The sequence below is a fragment of the Manihot esculenta genome, chromosome 13, assembly GCF_001659605.2.
Source record: "Manihot esculenta cultivar AM560-2 chromosome 13, M.esculenta_v8, whole genome shotgun sequence".
Taxonomy (NCBI): Eukaryota; Viridiplantae; Streptophyta; class Magnoliopsida; order Malpighiales; family Euphorbiaceae; genus Manihot; species Manihot esculenta.
The window spans coordinates 36,084,021-36,103,437 of NC_035173.2; the positions used below are offsets into that span (position 1 = coordinate 36,084,021).

General features: G+C 33.2%; 1 protein-coding gene and 1 long non-coding RNA gene across 5 annotated transcripts in view; one reads left to right on the plus strand and one right to left on the minus strand.

The window, feature by feature from the left end:
• Positions 1–19,417, plus strand: part of LOC122721591 (putative E3 ubiquitin-protein ligase RING1a) — a 40,041-nt gene that overhangs the window by 19,599 nt on the left and 1,025 nt on the right. Inside the window, exons 1-8 of one of the 4 annotated variants that reach the window (XM_043949795.1) lie at positions 15,306–15,350; positions 15,790–15,871; positions 16,008–16,128; positions 16,220–16,261; positions 16,619–17,155; positions 18,125–18,232; positions 18,830–19,018; positions 19,120–19,259. In XM_043949795.1, the coding sequence (XP_043805730.1) occupies positions 15,329–15,350; positions 15,790–15,871; positions 16,008–16,128; positions 16,220–16,261; positions 16,619–17,155; positions 18,125–18,232; positions 18,830–19,018; positions 19,120–19,143 (1,125 nt within the window). In that variant the 5' untranslated portion in view covers positions 15,306–15,328 and the 3' untranslated portion in view covers positions 19,144–19,259. Of the gene's footprint in view, positions 1–15,303; positions 15,351–15,389; positions 15,872–16,007; positions 16,129–16,219; positions 16,262–16,618; positions 17,156–18,124; positions 18,233–18,829; positions 19,019–19,119; positions 19,260–19,417 lie in introns of those variants that run through there. The other 3 variants (XM_043949798.1, XM_043949797.1, XM_043949796.1) reach the window with 3 other exon arrangements.
• Positions 3,438–5,647, minus strand: LOC122721596. Its single transcript, XR_006348279.1, has 4 exons — positions 5,293–5,647; positions 5,068–5,158; positions 4,313–4,423; positions 3,438–4,212 (listed from the first exon to the last, which is right to left on the minus strand). It is a non-coding gene; the product is annotated as an uncharacterized LOC122721596 (long non-coding RNA).

Below are 19,417 nucleotides of genomic sequence, written 5' to 3' on the forward strand. Positions count from 1 at the left end.
ACACTGGTTTAGTTTAATTTTCAAATTTTAAAAGGTTATTATTTTAATAATGCCACTAGAAAAAGGACCGCAACTTTAGTCTTTTCGTTTTTTTCCAAAGATTAACCGTGCACAAAAGGACCGCAACTTTTGGATCAAATTAAAATTATGACAAGCTCATATATAAAACTACACACCCATCCATCGCCGATGTACCCCATAGGCTGATCACAAGTTATTTGGGAACATAAGAAATTGCAGTTCATGAATGTTGTGACTTTTGCCATTCCAAAAGCTCTTGGTTAATAGAAAAAAGAAACTTTTGGGTAAATGGATAACCATGTACAATTATTTAGAGAAAATAAAACACGCCTAAAATATGCATATATGGAGTGATATAGCCATTTTGCCATCCAGTGAAATCAAAGAAGCCTGTGCAAATTGAGTTACTTTGATTTGAAGTGAACAAAAGGTGGGTTTCTGAGTATCAACATCCTATCACCATCTTTGAAAAAGCAATGGAAGAGACAGATTTTCTGTAAAGGAACAGAGTCAAAGATGCAAAATGTTTAAAATTAGCTTTATTTTGATCGTGTTCATGACTACTGCTATCACTTTAGGCTGCATAAGTTTGCCTATCTTCATCACTTGCAGCTGTATTAACAAGCTTATGTGTCACCATTTTTATGTGGATAGGTAAGCCGGATGGGGCCTGGGATTCGAACCTTTCATTAGCCGCTTTAACGGTCAACTATAAGCACATATAATCACTCATCTTCTAACCAATGCAACAAGATGCAGAATACTTTCAAATTGAAGCTTAATAACAAGGTAAGAATGCAGAGAACTTAGAAATTTAAGGGAGCAAATAGGAAAAAGCCCAACCAGCTGGCCCAGGCCAATATGTTTATAATTTGAAATTGGACTATTTTGAATTTTTTACATGTTCATCAACATGGACAAGAATGTTATAAAATATCTTTTTAGAGTTAAATTAAATTCATTTTATCACTATCTTTATGTAGTATATTGATAAAATGGTTATCTTAGTACAGGCAAGAGATGCAGACGAGACCATTTTATTAATTTACTTGTAACATCGGTGGGCTCAATGGGCTCAATGGATTTTGTTTCACGTTATCCACTAACTAGTGTCGGTGACTTCTCTCATAAAATTTGAAACTGTTCTTAATAGCCGTATTTAGGACTACTAAGTTACCTAGAATTAGGCAAGAAACACATGAGAGTGTCGGAGTTAAACGTAGACCATAAAGATCAACAGTTAATTTGCTGTTTGAATGAAATCAAACCATCGGTTTGAATATTGATTCAGGTTCGAGTTTATTAAGATACAACTACAGCAGCCGCAGTATTCGGTTTTAAGCTAAAATTCAAACTTGAAAAAACCATTGACCGGTTCTAATCTTGAGTTCGACGGCAGACCCAATAGCTGCTCTTGCTGAAGGGTGGTTTCATATGCTCAATGCCTAGAGCTAAAGGGATAATTAGGGTGAACAGTGAGCCAAAGTGCAATGAAATCTAGGCCGCAGAGAATTGGACAAAACGACATTTGTCGTTATCGTGAGGTTACGGAGCCATGCCATGTTTGGCATTTTGAAAAATGAAAAAGAGAAGATAAGAAGAGAAGGAAAGTGAAATATGATGCTGCTTTTGTAAGTGGGAAAAACATATTCCCAATACCGTTTGTATGCAAAATAATTTGCATTTTTTCAAAAATATTTTTCAATAAATAATTTATTTAATTCTTTAATAGCTCTTATTTCATATTTGCATATTAAAATTTATGTTTTGTGCTTATAATTAATTGACTTTAAATAAAGTATTTTTTTTTAAATATTCAAATGAGATATAAAAGCCTAGTGAAATGACTTATCATTATAATGAGAAATGAAACACTAATGCAATTGACTTGTCGACTATAAAAATGAATATTTCAGAATTTATAGATATAGATACTCGAATTTAAGATTTTATATACTTTTAATTTCTTAGCAGTAGAGTAAAATTAATAATTTTAATTAAGAATAAGCACTCGGTCGATTCAGTTTGAAATTATATTAGACCGAATAAATTAAAAATTAAAAAAATATGAAAAGGTGATCTTAATTAAATATTAAATAAAAAATTATGGTGTAGGTACTACACATTATGAGTAGTTATGAAAATCTTTAAAAGAAAACTTTAACAAAGTAAAGAAATTTGAAAAGCATAACATCATTAGTTTGGAAAACTGAAAATCATTAACCAAGTTCTTAGATTCTAAATAATGGAATCATGCAATGAGCAACAACATATTCATTAGCCTTTCTATTTATACAATCCCTCTACTTGAGATTATGATTGAGGTATGTATTTATTTTAAAGAATTATTATTTTTTTTATCTTTATTTTTTTATTAAAATTTAATATATTTATTTTTTAAAATATTAAATTTATTTTTTATTTTTTTAAAATAAAAATTGAGAGGATAAAATATGAAATCTCTCATATTTACTCAGATGAAATTACTATCGATCTAAATCTTAAAATGTTAAATATTTTATATGCTCTAAACTAATTATATTTTTTTTTAAAATTAAGTTATCAATAAATAAATTTCTATTTGAAATTAATTAGTAAAATAATTTAAAAAAACTAGTTAAATAAATTTAAAAAATTTTAATATATTTTTTAAAATTAAAGTATTAATTAATGAGTTTCCTACAACTAAATCTTAAATTTCCGAAGATGCCGATTAAAAAAACAGGGAGTGAAAATGGATAAGTGTAAAAGCTTGAAGTGGGCAACGGCTATGGCCTTTCACATGGGCGCAGTTCCAATGTAAATTGTAAGATCTACCGGTTCTTGCGATTATAATCTGCTCTGAGTTTGACAATGCTAAACACTTCAATAAACCAAAAAGAGAAAAAACAAAAGCTTTTAAAATTTAGATCCGGCTGATGAAGGCGTTAGCTAGATCCCCGAAACTCCTGATGCTCCCCGCCTCTAGGCTGTTAAACCACGCCTGCCCTGTCAGAGTTGTAGGGAATACCTTGCACATCAAAGCATCCGACAGAGTCTGCAACTCCATAAAAGTTTGTAGTTGAGAAAATGCTCCCTCGGGTTGCCAGCCCCGTCATATGCTGCCATAGGAGGCATCATAAACTTCTTGGGGACGATCTCCTGCTGTACCCACTTCGAGAAGGGTGAAGAGGTGGGCAAGAGAGTTTGATTCTGATCCTTCGTTCCCAACTCAGCCAAGAGCTGCTCTCTCATCTTTTGCAGCTTTTGGTCTACACTTTCCTCCTCCTACCTGGATTTCTTCTCCCGGCGGTACTCCTCTTCCTCCGCTTCGCTTCTCGTCCACTTGGTTGTTCCGACAGAATAACTGTCGGCCTCGTCACATATAAATATGTAACATTCTCCTAGTGTATTCTATTTTGAAAACTCACAAAGAAATAAGAAAATTTTAACCGCTGTAGACGTGATCAAATTGGTGAATCATATTAAATCTATATGTTGATTTCTTTTTGTGTGCTTATTTTTTGGATTGTGTGATTATTCAATTCTTAATAGTAGATTCTAGTAGCCAATCACATAAATTTTATCGTGTTATTTTATTCTTTATTATTTTAAATGTAACATGGTATTATTTTCTTCTTTCTTCTTTATTATTCTAATTTCAACACTTACAATACTAAAAGATCATACTGTAGAGCACTCTTCCTGTTAGGATCAACAAATGACTTCAGTATCATGTGTCAACTACAATTTCACATCATAATGAAAATGCCATTTCTATTGTGTATCAAAGGTTAATTCTAAAGATATTTGACATGATAAGTCTTTCTATTGGTAATAGAAGTCAAGTAGGATTGCATAATAACCCTTTTCAAGCAAGCAAAGTAGACAATAGGCTTCTACAAACACTAATCAATTTGGTCTCAAAATCAAGCTAAATATCTTGTACTTATCATCACCCTGGTTCTTCAAAACCACTCGGTAGTTTACCTTCACTTACATTTTAAAGCATAAAGAAGAAATGAGTTCTTTTACAAATTTAAGCTTGTTCCAACATGAAAGATTTCAATAACTGTAGACTCAAAGCAGTTTAGGATATAATGCAAATTGAAATTCAGGATCACTTATCTTAACAATCTTGTTTCTGGATGCATTTCCTAGAGATAACAAGTCCACTTTCCCAGAGTAAGCTTTGTTACGTTGATGGTATCCCTAAAACAATAGCAAGGAGAACTCTTGTAATACTAACTACTGGTCAAATGGATCAGTTAAGAATCATGGGCATAATAGTCAAGAAATGGAATGGTCTTACATCATATCTCATGATTTGAGCGTGTATCTTCTTTAATAGCTCTTCCATGGTTGAACCGGACCATGGATGAACACGATTTTTTACCAACCCAATTGGTTCATCACCATCAATCTGTAAAATGGGAATTCAGATGCAAATTTGAATCAGCCAGCCTTTCAAAGAAAAGAAATCTTATCAAAAGAGAAGCAGACAGAAAGTAAACTCGTAGTACATCGCTGACTTAAGCTCTAGAGAACTGGCATGCTACACTAGATTGACTATGTGAAAGAACATGCTTTCAACACTAAGTTAGAGTCATAAAATAAATGTCCCTAAAATTAGATTAGCTGAAACGGAGATGTTTAAATAAGTGATGCGAAGGGAAAAGAATTACCATTCAAATATGTTATACATAAAAGTTACAGCCAAGAAAAATAAGGAAAATGGGGCAAGGAAAAAGGTGCCTTTTAATTAACTTGAGGTTCGAACAAACAAGCATGAAAGTGTGAGAGAGCATTGAAAAGGGGACCTCTAAAAAAAGAAAAAGAAAAATAAAAAATGTTCTTAATTCATCCATTATACGGACGTACTCCTGGTCAAAATGCCAATCAGCATTAACATGTCCAAAACAAACAACTACGCATAATATTTAGACTTGGTTATGAATAAATCAACAGTATTTAGAAACTTATAATATTTCACAGGAAACAAAAAATTAACAGTGGAAAGCTCAAGCAGCATAGCTTTGTATCTTCTTCTACAGGGTGTTTGCATACCTTTTGAAGTGAACAACCATTTACCCAGTGAGAAATCCTATCGAGAAATAAAGCATGTGCTCCCTTCAACCTTTCAAGAGGTTTGGTATTCCTATTACATAATATAATCACAATTACTTTGAATTAGAGAAGGTTAATCACCCGAAAGAGCAAAGCATCTATGTCAAAGAGAGAGAAGCCAGCGAACAACCATCCAAAAAACATAGGCAAACTAGAAGAAGAGACCTGAAAATGCCTTTCTAATAAATCACATGTGCTTGCTGCCAATTCTCTTTCGCTTCAAGAAGTCCCGCTTACAGTTCATAAAGCAAAGAGTGGTCGCTACATATCTTGTTCTCTTCCATTTCTTTGAAAACAAATTCGGTGTCATCACTACCTTCCAACTACAGTGCCCAACAAGAACAATCTAACCCATGTAACGATCAAACAGACATCAGAGTAAAAGATCAACTAAACTAACTCGTCGCATATACAAAATCTCAAACAACATGCAAGTTAGAAAATTGAAGAAGAGTGGCCCAGCATATGTTACTCATTCTATTTCTGTAAAAGTGCTATCAAATTCACACTGCCCTCTGACTATAAGAAGCTAAAATGATCCCAACCACATAATCTCAATAATCATTTAATGCACCTCCAACCCAAAAAATAAAAATGAAAATGACAGTCCTATTGAAGCTCCAATTTTTCAAACAGGAAGTGAGCCAATGAAGGAAGGACTCAATAGAACAGTAATAGTGGGAAAATAAAAATTATAAACGAAATAACTTTATATACTAAATAACATTTTGAAGATGAATTTTTTCAGTTACTTGTGGTTGATGCCAACATTTTTGGATATTGAAGTTTCTTGAGTTTGTGCTGATTCAATCTGTTTGGAGGAGGATAACCAAATTTAAAATGCTCAATTCGTGGTTGGTTGACTTGTTAGATGAAAAAGAGAATGGTATGCGATGGTTTCGAGCATTTTTTCAAATCATGCAAAAATGGAGAAATATTTTCAAAAACATGCAGGATCCGAAAATATTTTCGGATCCTGTGTGTCAACGGAGCGTGTTCGCCGGTCATACTGGCGAACACGCTTGTTCGACACCCATGGTGTCGAAGAAGGGAGAGTTCGACACCATGGGTGTCGAACTCTGCTTTGCTGAGCTTGTTCGCCACTATGAGTGGCGAACAAGCTCGTCCGTGCCACGGGAGCAGCCAGCTTGGCGGAAAGAATTGTTCGCCACTTAAAGTGGCGAACAATTACGCTGCGTGGCATGTTCGCCACCTTGGGTGGCGAACATGCACTAGCCTTTGACTGGCGAACACTTTTTTCACATGCATGCAGTTGCATGCATGTGATACCACAGGAATTTGTTCGCCAGCGATGCTGGCGAACAAATTCTTGTAAAAATAAAATTTTTAAAATAAATATATATTTAAAAAATTTAGAAAAATTAATAAAATTTTATACTAAATTAAAATATATTTATTGATATTAATTAAAATATATTAATATTAAATTTATTTTGTATTCTTAAAATTATATATTTTTTAATCATCAATCAATTAATAACTTATTTCTAATTTTATTATAAAATTAATTTTTAATAATATTATTGTTATAATATTTAAATTTAAATTATCTAATCTATTATTTAGTAAATTTATATATTTTAAAATTAAAATATTTTATAAATTTAAATAGTGTATGAAAAGTGTTCGCCACTTATAGTGGCGAACTTAATTGCATGAATGTGATATCACAGAAATTTGTTCACATGAATTTGTTCGCCAGCATTCTTGTAAAAATAAAATTTTTAAAATAAATATATATTTAAAAAATTTAAAAAAATTAATAAAATTTTATACTAAATTAAAATATATTCATTGATATTAATTAAAATATATTAATATTAAATTTATTTTGTATACTTAAAATTATATATTTTTTAATCATCAATCAATTAATAACTTATTTCTAATTTTATTATAAAATTAATTTTTAATAGTATTATTGTTATAATATTTAAATTTAAATTATCTAATCTATTATTTAGTAAATTTATATATTTTAAAATTAAAATATTTTATAAATTTAAATAGTGTATGAAAAAATTATTTATTATTAAAATATTATATATATATATATTTTTATTTTTAAAAAATTAAAATTTATTATACTGTTAAAAAGAAAATTTAATATTTTTAAAATAAATATAAATTAAGAGATAATAAAATTTATATTTTTTAAAAATATTTAATATATTAATAATTTTTATTTTAAAATTATTTTAATAAAATAATTTTATTTTTTTATTTTGAAATAGTGTTGAATAGCTGATGCAGGGCCGTACCCTACATGCACGCAGGGGCATGCATGTGGCCCTGCATGCATGCTGGCGAAGAGCTGATGCAGGGCCATACCATGCATGTAGGGGCATGCATGTGGCCCTTTACAGCCCGTGAGTCTAGTTCGACAGTGGTGGTGTCGAACTAGAACCCATCTTCGCCTATAAATTTTCCCACCATTCACCCCCCAATCGCCAATCATCTCTATCTCTTTATACATCATTTTTATTTTCGGTCTCTCTATAAATTATTTTACCAATTAAACCCCAATCAACAATCACTCCTACTAATTACTCTATTCCTCTATACATCACTTCTATTTCCAGTTTCTCTATAAATTATTCCACCAATCACCCCCCAATCACAAATCACGCATGCTAATCACTCTATCCCTCTATACATCACTTTCATTTCCGATTTCTCTATAAATTATAAATTACTCAAAATTTACATTTTATCTCACAAAAATTTTATTTCTACTCTTATCGATTCGAATACAAAAGAAGATACACAGGTAAGTTTTAAATATTTTATATTCTACTTTTTTTTTATGTATATAGTAAATGGTGGTAAAATTATTTATTATTAATTTTTTTTGCAGAGAAATGGCACTTCCTGCATACGCTAATATTCATTGGGATGGTAATGTTATAAATAGTTGTAATGGTTACGATTATGATGGAGGTTTTTCAAAGATTATTCCATTGGGTAAACGGATAAGTTTTAATCAATTGGTCGGTAAAATTGCTCGTGCAATTGGATTATCCGAGAATAATGAATTTATAGAGACGATTAGTTTTAGAAAGCCTACAATTGTGGATGGATCCTTACAATTTGAATGTATGGAGATATGGGGTGAAGATGACGTGTCTAGTATGTTTAATTACTTGTATCAAATTGGTGATATACCCGGTATAGAAATATATGTTAAGATACTTCGTTGTGTTGATACTACAAATGAGGATGCTGATATTGGTCCATCTGGAACTGTTGTTGTATCAAATGATGAACCATGTGAAGAGCAAAATGTAGTTGATGATTATGGTTTATGTGATAGTCTTGCAGGGCCGTCATTTAATTTATCTGATACAGTAGAGAATGAGGACGAGGACGAGTACGAGGACGAGGACGAGGATGAGGACGACGATGATTCGTGGATGTCTACTGAGGATGATGATGATGATAATGGACAGGAGGATATTGGGAGTGAGTCTCGATATTACAATACACAATTTCCTAATCACAACAAATATTATATCACATCAAATATTCCATCCTAAAATAACAACAAATATTTTACCCAAAACTCACAACAAATATTCTATCATAAACTCACAACCAATTTAACACTATTAATCAAAACAATTAAATAAATAAATAAATAATTAATTAATTTAATAATTTTATTAAACATTTTAATTCAATATTTCAAAAACTGTTAAATTTTATTACATTTTTTTATATTTAATTAAAAAATTAAATTTCATTACATATTACAAATTATTTAAAAAAAACTTAAACATAAAATAAATAATAATATAAAAAAAATTAAAAACGAAATACACGGATGAAATAATTTAAGAATTTAAATTATTATATTCTTTAAAAATTATTTTTAATACATAAAAAATGTAACGGATTAATTTTAAAAAATTCATTTTATTAGAATACAAAAAAAAATTAGAATAATACAAAAATTAATTTAAATATTTTATTTGTTTTATTATAATACAAACATTAAATATTTTATTAATTTTATTTTTTTAATTATAAAATAAATTTAATTTCAAAAAAATTAATTCTATTATTTTCAAAAATTTTAATTTTAGTACAATACAAAATTAATTTTTAATCTTTTACACCAATTTTATTTATTTTATTACTTTATTAAATTCAATTTTACTATAATACAAAAATTAATTTTAAATATTTTATTATAATTTTATTTATTTTATTATAATACACAAATTAAAATATTTTATTAATCGTATTAATTTTATTATAAAACAAAAAAATTTCTAGTAATTAAATTTTATTATTTTTTTAATTATATTTCTTTTCAAAATATTAAACTTTATATGATATTGCAAATATTTACAAAAACTTCAATATAAAATATATTTAATTCTCATTAATTTATATATTGTTATAATATTTGAATTTTAAATATTATATTCTTTTAAAAAAATTTTAAACTATCATTACAGATAACTTATCATAAAAATATAATAAAATTATCATAAAAATATAATTAAATAATTTTTTTAATTAAATCATTGATGGACGGTTAACATTTTTTTAAATAATTAATTATTTATTCTCTTAAATTAAAATACTAATTATTTAATTTTTAAAAATTTTTAACTTCATTTAATAATATTTTTAAATTTATAAAAATTACATAAAAAATTATATTAACAATACTATTTATTCTGAAATATCTTATATTTTTTAATTTTAAATTTAATATATCTTACTATTTTAATTTATTATTTCATTTTCATATATAAAATAAAAATATATATATATATATTTTAAAATTAAAAAAAAAATTAGAAAAACCTGATCAACGGTGTGTTGAAGAAGATGTGGTGATCTATGCCAATGCGAAGAGCCGGAGGAGGAGAAGTGAAGAGCCGGAGGAGAAGTGAAGAGCCGGAGGAGGAGAAGTGAAGAGCCGGAGAGGAAAATCAGTGCTGAAGAGGAAGAATGAAAGCTCAAAAGAAAGAGATGGTGGGAGAGGAAGAATAAATGCCAACGTCTCCCCTGTGCATGCAGGCCCGCGTGGCTCTGCATGCAGAAGAAAAGTGTTCGCCACTGTAAGTGGCGAACACTTTTCTTCGCCCTGACGAAGCTTTGATATATTTGAGCATGTTCGCCACCCAAGGTGGCGAACATGCCACGCGTGTTCGCCAGTATGACCGGCGAACACGCTCCGTTGACACACAGGATCCGAAAATATTTTCGGATCCTGCATGTTTTTTAAAATATTTCTTCATTTTTGCATGATTTGAAAAAATGCTCGGTAGAACAAATTTCAAAAGTGATTTCCAAACATTTAGCTTGCATATGTTTGTTAGTTCTTAATATTTTTCAGCCTATTTTAATATAAATATTATGATTTTTTATTTTTTGCTCAGATAAGACTTAACCTGCAAGATGATTGTTTAAATGTCTGTTTGAACTTTTTATTGCATCAGTCTAGTCAATTTCAATTGTTCTAAAACTAGTGTCTTGTTCTCACGCTCCCTCCCCCCGCGTTTAATGTGGCACCTTATGCTGTCGAATTTACGGCATTTGCACAATGTCAGAAACTCACACATGCAAATATATGTTAAATTAGGTGAGAGCAAGGAAATCTTCAATGACTGGAAAGCTAGTTCTCATATGAGCACAAGTTTTCTTTAGTCTCACCCCGTTAAATTTTCTTTGCCCCTCTATATGTACACATATAAATCATCAGTAATGAGTACTAAAATTTTAGTATTTCTATCATTTGATTGAGAATGTTGTGTTACAGATTCCATGAGCTATCAGAATTTGATGAAACCAAAAAGAGTTGTTGCAGGCGTTTGGCTGGACATAATGAGCGACGAAGGAAGAATGCTGCTGAATCTCATTCAGAATGGATGGTCACAAAAGGGATCGTACTCCTATTGTTACTGGAGGGATAAGAGGTTCTTGTATGCTTAACATACTCACAAGTATCACAAACTAAAGAACCACATTGAGCCTTGGAAAATAAATCAGGATAAAGTTTTTCTAAAACAAAGAAAGATGGGTGTCCCGACCGTCGATGCCACTATATGCTTGATTTCTTCCAAAAAGAGCCCGAGGTGAATTCAAACTCAGATTTCCTTCTAACATATAAATTTAATTTTACAGTTAAGTGCTTTGATAAGAGCAATAACAGATAAAAGTTTAAGAGGGAAACAAGGAACATGAAGAACAGAGGATAGCTTGATATTTGGAGTATAAATAATAGAACCGGTTCTAAATATAGGAGTGGAAGAACCATTTGCAATTTTGATAGTGTCTTTTTGTAGACATGGAAGATAATTAAGGAAGCCTGCAGAGGAGCTTGTCATATGTCTATTTGCACCATAATTAATAATCCATGGAGCAAAATCAAGAGACGAAACAAAAGTATTATCAGAAGTCCTTACATTATCCACACAAGTCATTGCCATTTCAAGAAAAAACTAAATTTTTTCTGTTAAAAGCAGTGGAAAATTATTATTACTGAAGAAAGAAACTGTTCGTCAGCAAAAAAGGCATGGGTCCATTAGATCAGAAGCGGGACTTGAAGGCGAGTCCGCCGGAAAGGATCGCTCTCAAAAAAGACCACTGGAAAATGTCACACGCACCGCGTGTTGGAAAGATGCAGAATCTTGTGAGGGCGCGCGAGCCTCACACGCGTGGCTTTCCGACGTTAGAACTGGACGGCTAGCCGGCAACGGTCTGATGACTCGGTTGGTGGCGGCGGTGAGATAAAAAAAAAGGGTTCCTAGATAGGGTAGTACCAAAAAGATAGATCTAGGGTTTTAGAAATCCTAAGAGAAAAATTGAATTTAAACCCTAAAATCAGAAAAAAAAAGCTCCGATATCATGAAGAATTTCAGGAGGAATTTTTTATTCTATTCCAATTGAATTGATCTTTACAAGGTTTGAGTAATTATACACAAAGAGTCAACCTAAATTAGGAATATTTACAATAAGAATAAAATCCCTTAACAAGCCTAATTAGGATCCCAAAGATTTGAATCCTCCTAATTAGGAACCTTCAATGCTGGTCAACAAATTATAATTGAATTATTAGATGAATTACATGGAGCTCGATATTTTTCTAAATTGGATTTGAAGTCAGGATATCATCAAATCAGGTGATAGAACCAGACATTTTGAAGACGGTGTTCCGCACCCACTTTGGTCACTATGAGCCTGTAGTGATGCCTTTTGGGTTAACGAATGCACTAGCCACCTTCCAGTCTACAATGAATGATCTATTTAGAAAATATTTGCGGAAATTTATCTTGGTTTCTTTGATGACATCCTGGTTTACAGTTGTACATGGGAGGAACAATTGCAGCATATCAATACAGTTTTACAACTGTTGTCCAATAATCAATTTCATGTTAAGAGAAAGAAGAGCTCATTTAGGCACACTATGATAGAATATCCTGGGCATATGATTTTGGTGCAAGGGGGTGCCATGGATCCAGCAAAGGTCTCCAGTGTGTTAAATTGGTCTCAAGCCAAGTCTGTAGGCGCAGTTTGTGCGTTTCTCGGTCTAACTGAATATTATAGACGGTTCATCAAAGGCTACAGTATGATAATGCAGCTCTTGACACAACTACTCAAGAAAGAATCTCAGTTTAAGTTTGTGAGGGATGGCGAAGCTCAAGCTGCCTTTGTTCAATTGAAACAAGCCTTAGTTTCTTCTCCAGTTCTTGCAGCACTCGATTTTTCAAAGCCTTTCGTTTTAGAATGCGATGCTTCTGGTTTAGATGTTGGAGCAATATTGATGCAAGAGTAGGCCAATTGCTTATTTCAGCAAATTTTTATCTACCAGGACCCTCTCAGGGAAAGGATGTCCTTGGTTTTAGTAGTCCAACATTGGCAACCATATATGTTGAGAAGCAAATTTATGGTTCATACAGATCATCACAGTTTGAAACACTTGTTAGAACAACAAATTTCCACACCAGCACAGCACAACACAGCAGCAATGGAGTACAAAACTATTGAGGTATGACTTTACAATCTCTTATAAGCTGGTGTCACTAATTCAGCTGCAAACACATTATCAAAGAGAGATGAGGATCTCGAGTTACTGGTGGTTTCCTTTCCACAGTGAATAGATTGGGGTCAGATTCATGTTGAGGTTCAACAAGATCCAAAACCTCAGCAGATTATCCAAAACCTCAACAAGAATCCATCCTCCCTTAAACACTATACAATGATCCAAGACCGTCTGTTCTACAAAAGCAGATTAGTTATTCCATCTTCATCAAGGTGGATTCCTAAGCTGATAGAAGAATATCATGCCTCTCCAATTGGTGGACACTCAAGAGCCTTCTGCACTTACAAGCGCATCTCCTCAAATTCATACTGGCCTGGAATGATGAAGCAGATCCAGAAGTTTGTGGCAGAATGTTTGGTGTGTCAGACACAAAAATATGAGGCTGTTTCTCCAGCAAGTCTTCTTCAACCATTACCGATTCCAACTAGGGCATGGGAAGATATCTCTTGATTTTATAACAGGATTACCCCGTTCTCAAGGGAATGATGCCATACTAGTTGTTATTGATCGGTTTACTAAGTATGCCCATTTTTTAAGGCTGAGACATCTGTATACAGCTAAGGCGGTGGCTGAGTTATTTGCTAAAGAAATCATAAGGCTTCATGGAATGCCAAAATCAATTGTCAAGTAATCGAGATACCATTTTTCTCAGCTGTTTTTTGGACTGAATTGTTTTGCCTTTAAGGGACTCAGCTGAAGATGAGCAGGGTCAAACGAAGGTGCTGAACAGAAGTCTTAAAACTTATCTCTGTTGTTTCACTACAGAACAGCCAATATACTGGAGCAAATGGTTGGTTTAGGCCGAATATTGGTATAACTTCAGTTTTCACACAGCAGTGGGCATGACCCCATTCGAAGCTATTTATGGTCGATCACCACCTTCAATACAGCAATTCCTTCCAGGCGAGATTAAATCAGAAGCTGTGACCCAAGAGCTAGCCACTAGAGATGAATTATTGAGACAGCTGACTTTCAATCTTCATAAGGCGCAACAAAGGATGACCAAAGCAGCAAACAAACGTAGAAGAGATGTTCTGTATAAGGCTGGGGACTCGGTCTTTCTCAAATTTTGTCCTCATCGATAAACTTCCCTTCGACAGGTCATAAATCCTAAATTGTCGTCTCGATGCTTCGGTCCTTTCAGAGTATTGCAGAAATTAGTAGTGTTGCTTACAAGTTACAGCTCTCTACTGTATCAGTTTTCCATTTGTCTCAACTTAAGAAGGTAATTGGCGAACATGAGGTGATTTCTAAATTACCAAAAGAAATGGCTGTCCAGGATGAACTTCTTGAACCCGAGGAGATCTTGAAAATCCAAGAGGTTTTAATTGATGGCAACAAAGTTTCACAGGTGCTGGTTAAATAGAAGGGAAAAATAGTGGATGAGGCAACTTGGATGAATTATTATGAATTTTGTAATCAATTTCCCACTTCCAGCCTTGTGGACAAGGCTGATCTCATAGGGAAAGGCATTGATAGCAGTAAATCAGAAGATGAGGGAATAAGTAGGGAAATGGGAACTTTAAGGGTATATTATAGGAAAAGACTGAGAGGAATATTTCACAAGAGAAGGACCACCAGGAGAGAGTGACAAAAGTTAGAGGGAATCTCAGTGCAGAAATGATGAGGCAGTGATTGATGTGTGTATAAATAACCAAGAAAGTGGGAGAGAGGGATATGATGAGTTTTGTATTCTGTTTTAGTACAGCTGTGGCTGTGGGCTAGGATTTCTCTATCAAATGAACTGTCCTTGTTGAAATTGAGTATTGAAGAAAATTTTCTCCATTTGTGTCCCCTGCATCCTCCTCCTCCTTACTCTTGAATCTTTACATTCTTTTCTATCCTGTTCTTAACAATACCATTGTAGTATGTTTAACATACTATGGGTAATGAACTAATGATGAGGCGCTCTGATACCATGTTAATTTGAGTTAGGCCTAACTCACCCCAAAATCTAGCTCAAGGGGAGGAGTGCCTATGGCCATATAAGGGGGCAAATTACCTCTTTTCATAATCGATGTGGGATTCAACAACCCTAATTCATTATGGGAAAATACGCTTTTCACATGGTTTCAAAGCTCTGTGTCTCAACACTCCCATCTACTCGGTGTTTCAACTGGCATGCTATTGCAGTCAATACAGAGTAATTTTGGTGCCATAGAATTATACTGTTATTATATTTACATGCTAGAGTTGTTGTAGCACTTCAAAACTTTAATACAAATATACATTAGTTATTTCCTAATTCATTATGGGAAAATCACAAGTGTGATCATAAGCTGATACTAATCCCATTGTAATGGTTCTATTCAGGAAATTCACTGTGATTAAACAAGTAAAAGTTAACATTCATTATGAATAGTGGAATTTGTTTTCGGTTATCTGCACCAAATTTAAAGATCAACACCTTGGGATTGTTGCTATACTTTATGGCAAATGTGATCTATGTTGTATTTTGGTTCACTATCTTGTTTTGGATTTTGATTAAGGTGGAACTGCATGTAGTTGTTGCTTACCATGTTTTTGTCTGGTAGGCTAAATTTTAATTAATTAAATCTTAATCATGAATTATGCTTTTATAGGTATCATAAAGAAAACACGAACTGTGATGGAATGTCTGCACCGCTTTTGCAGAGAATGCATTGACAAATCAATGCGACTTGGGTATGTAGCACAAAAACTGAATCATTTCTTTATTCGTTTTCTGCAACACTGGCATCCTGATTAGGGAAATCTTGTGATGTTTCCAATGAATGTGTAGCCATCCAAATTTATTACTTGAATTTGGATTTTATTGCAGGAATAATGAGTGCCCAGCTTGCCGCACACACTGTGCAAGTCGGCGTTATTTGAGAGATGATCCAAATTATGATGCTTTAATTGCTGCTTTATATCCAGACATTGACAAGTATGAGGAGGAGGTATAAGATATTTGTCTTGTCTATTTCTTTTTTTAATGTTTTCTATAGTACTTTTTCAAATCAAACTGCCGTGAGTGAGTGTTTGGTCCAGGAATTGGCTTTTCATGAGGAGGAAAGGATACGAAACAAGCAGGTGTGTGCATCTGTTTTATTGCGCTGCTGCATTCATGCAAGTTTTAAAAATTCAAGCAAACAATTGTTGGAGATAACAGACTTGATGTTTTTATTTGAACCTTGACCTTGAAGTTCATGGTTCTGAAAATTTCTCAGTGCTATAATGTTGACTTTTTGCTCCTTTAATTCGAAAGAGTTCTGATTCTCTGAAATGGACACTGTTGAGCTGCTTAGTTTGTCACCTCTAGTTATGAGGTTTTGGTTTATCGGATAATGTATAGACTGAAAATCTAAAAGCCAAGCTGCTGTTTCCAGATAGGGAACTATTTGAACTCAGCTTTTTATTTTGGTGTTGTTTGAATGCTTCATTGAACAGATCCAAGCTTCAATTGCTCAAATATTTCAACGACAATCTGAAGCACTAGTTAGGAGACGCACAATGGGTAAAGAAACAACTGGTCCATTCATGGAAAGGTCACAGCGCAATCATCGGACAGTCCCCTCAAGGAGGCGGCGGAACAGCCGAGGCACTGAATTCCAAGGATCCGAAGACATCGATTATGAAAATGATGATAATGGAGGTAAGGATTCATCTTCTACTGATGAACGCTCCACAGAAGTAAGGCAGCGCAGGCGCAAGAGACGGCCAGGAATTAGGCCTTCTCAACCTTCTTCATCAGCTTCAAATCCAGAGGGCGGATGCATTGAAAATGATTTAGAAGCCACCAGAGAGAATAGAGGAATATCTCCTGGCCTTGTTTGGAATACAGAAATGCTTGCCTGGGGCAGGGGTGGTACTCGAAGTCATACACGGCATGGTAATGCTAGCGGTTGCAACAACAAGACTGCCAGAAGCACTCGCATATCCAAGCTGGTAGAATATCTCAGGAGCTTAGAGGAAAAAAATGATGAGGTATGTCAGGATGCAACGGTGCTTTGAGCTGTGGTTCGTTTACCTATTAATGATTTGTCTGTTTACTTGTTATATTATGGTAGCAATAGCATAGAGCTTTAAAATTTGGCGTTTTAGGATTTGGACTCTCTATAGCAAGACCCAGGGTTTGTAGCTTGAATAGTGGCTGAACTGTCTGAGATATTATGGCAGAAGGCAGGTTGGATTTGAAGGATCTGGTAATGGTTGCTAGAGTTTTCTGGCAGCAGGGAGTAAAGATTTGAAATTTCTGTGATTAATCTTGGTATGGCAATATGTTGGCAGTTGGGTTTTTGGTTTGCTGCGACCTGATTAAAGCAAGGACATAATAAAACTTGATGTAATCCAACTATCCAAGTCGGTATCACAGTATAGCTTGGGGAAAGAGGAAGAGAACAAGGAAAATGAAGCATCAAGCATGACACAGGGAATAATATGCTAAGCACATTTGTATGTGAATCAAACTATGATGTGAAGATTTCAAGGGCCTAAGAATCATAAATACAAAATGTGAAATGAATAACTTAGGCCAAAAGAAAATGGTGCAATAGATCATGTTACTCCAGGAAGTAGAGAGAACTTTAGCTCAAGTTATCAAAATACCCTGAATTTCACAGGAATAGTAACTCATGTAAGATTAAACTCATTTACACGGTGATTCTTTCCTTAGCTAAGAGGTATTTTAGCTACGACCACTAGTGTTTCTTCCTTGAACATTGTGTGTGGATTATGTGAATTAGCTTTCTGCTGCGTGTGGAATAACTATGTTAAGTGGCCAACTGCTGCTGCATCAATAAATACATTCAATAAATCGGTGCAGTTGAGTATTTGTATCTTCAGTCCTATTGAAAGTATATTTGTGCCATAATAGCCCTTCCCTATTTTTGTTCACTTTGTTTCATTTTGCTGATTGTATAGTTTGTCCAGTTAAAGGCTATTTACTGTTTGCAGTTGGATGTTCACCTAATGCTTACTTCTATGGACAAGGAAAGTTTCACGAATTTGAAACAGCCCTACCTTTGCTGTCAACCCAGTTTGTCAGTCAAACACCTATGTGAAGTGAGATTTCTTTCACGCCACCTTAATTCTTGGAATGTGTAATTTTAAACAAATAAAAAGTTTGAAATTTTGAATTGTCATTTCCATAACTTTTTTGTTTGTGACAATGCTGGAATTATAATTCTTGAACTGGAGACGGTGAATTAATTGAGCAATTGCTTTCTGCAAAAGGTAGATAAGGCCAATTTTGTTTATTCTTTGATACGCATTGGTGGATCACGATGACATTAATAGTTTAGGACAGAAAAAATTTGACCGGAATATGATGACAAATTAGATGGCCATTTGCTGTTTGCCCATAGATCCAACAATTAAAATTGTCTGATTCTAGCATCTATCAAAGGAAGGGTACATGTTTTATAAAAAATAAAAATCTTCAGAATCATGAATTTATGGCTTGGACATTTCAGATCTTCTAAATTTGACGCCTGCAGTTTTCTTTCCTTTTCTTCGAGGGTTTCTAAGATCATTAATATAAGGCATCAATTTCTTTTGCATCTGTCTTTTATCTTCCATCCATTATTTCTGCACCCTTGGTTGTGGGTGCATATCATGATATAGTATTCAATTTTTGTTTTTCTGTGCTATCAAATGCAGTATATTGCTCAGAAAAAGTCTTTGGAAGCTGAAGAAGCTGAAATATTTTTAGTTAAAGGGCAGCACAACCTTATTGACAACCTGTCCTCTGTGCATCCACCAATATCAGTGGATGAGCTGCAAATTTTGAAAGGGCAGGAAACTTTGGCATGTCTTAGAGCCAATTGCACTTCCAATAGAGATTACATGGTGAGAATTAACATTGAACTTCATCACACTATTTGTGTTTTAACTTTTATAATTTGTCATGTTGTCTGAACTTACAGTTTTCCCCTCTCTGGCTGCTGCAGATTCTAGCATATAGGCAGAAGTAGGGGTGAGCAGTATTTGGTTTAAACCGAAAAAACTGACCGAATCGAACCGATTTGAAAATTTAGTTCGGTTTTTTATACATTTCGGTTCGGTTCGATTTTTAATTTCAGAAATTTCGATTATTTCGGTTCGGTTCGATTTTGATCAGAAAAAATCGAAAAAACCGAACTGAACCGATTAGTGATAATAATATATTTTTTAATAATATAGAGAAATTAAATCATATTAAAATTAAAATATTTTAATTAAATTTTAAAATATTAAAATAAAGTGTAA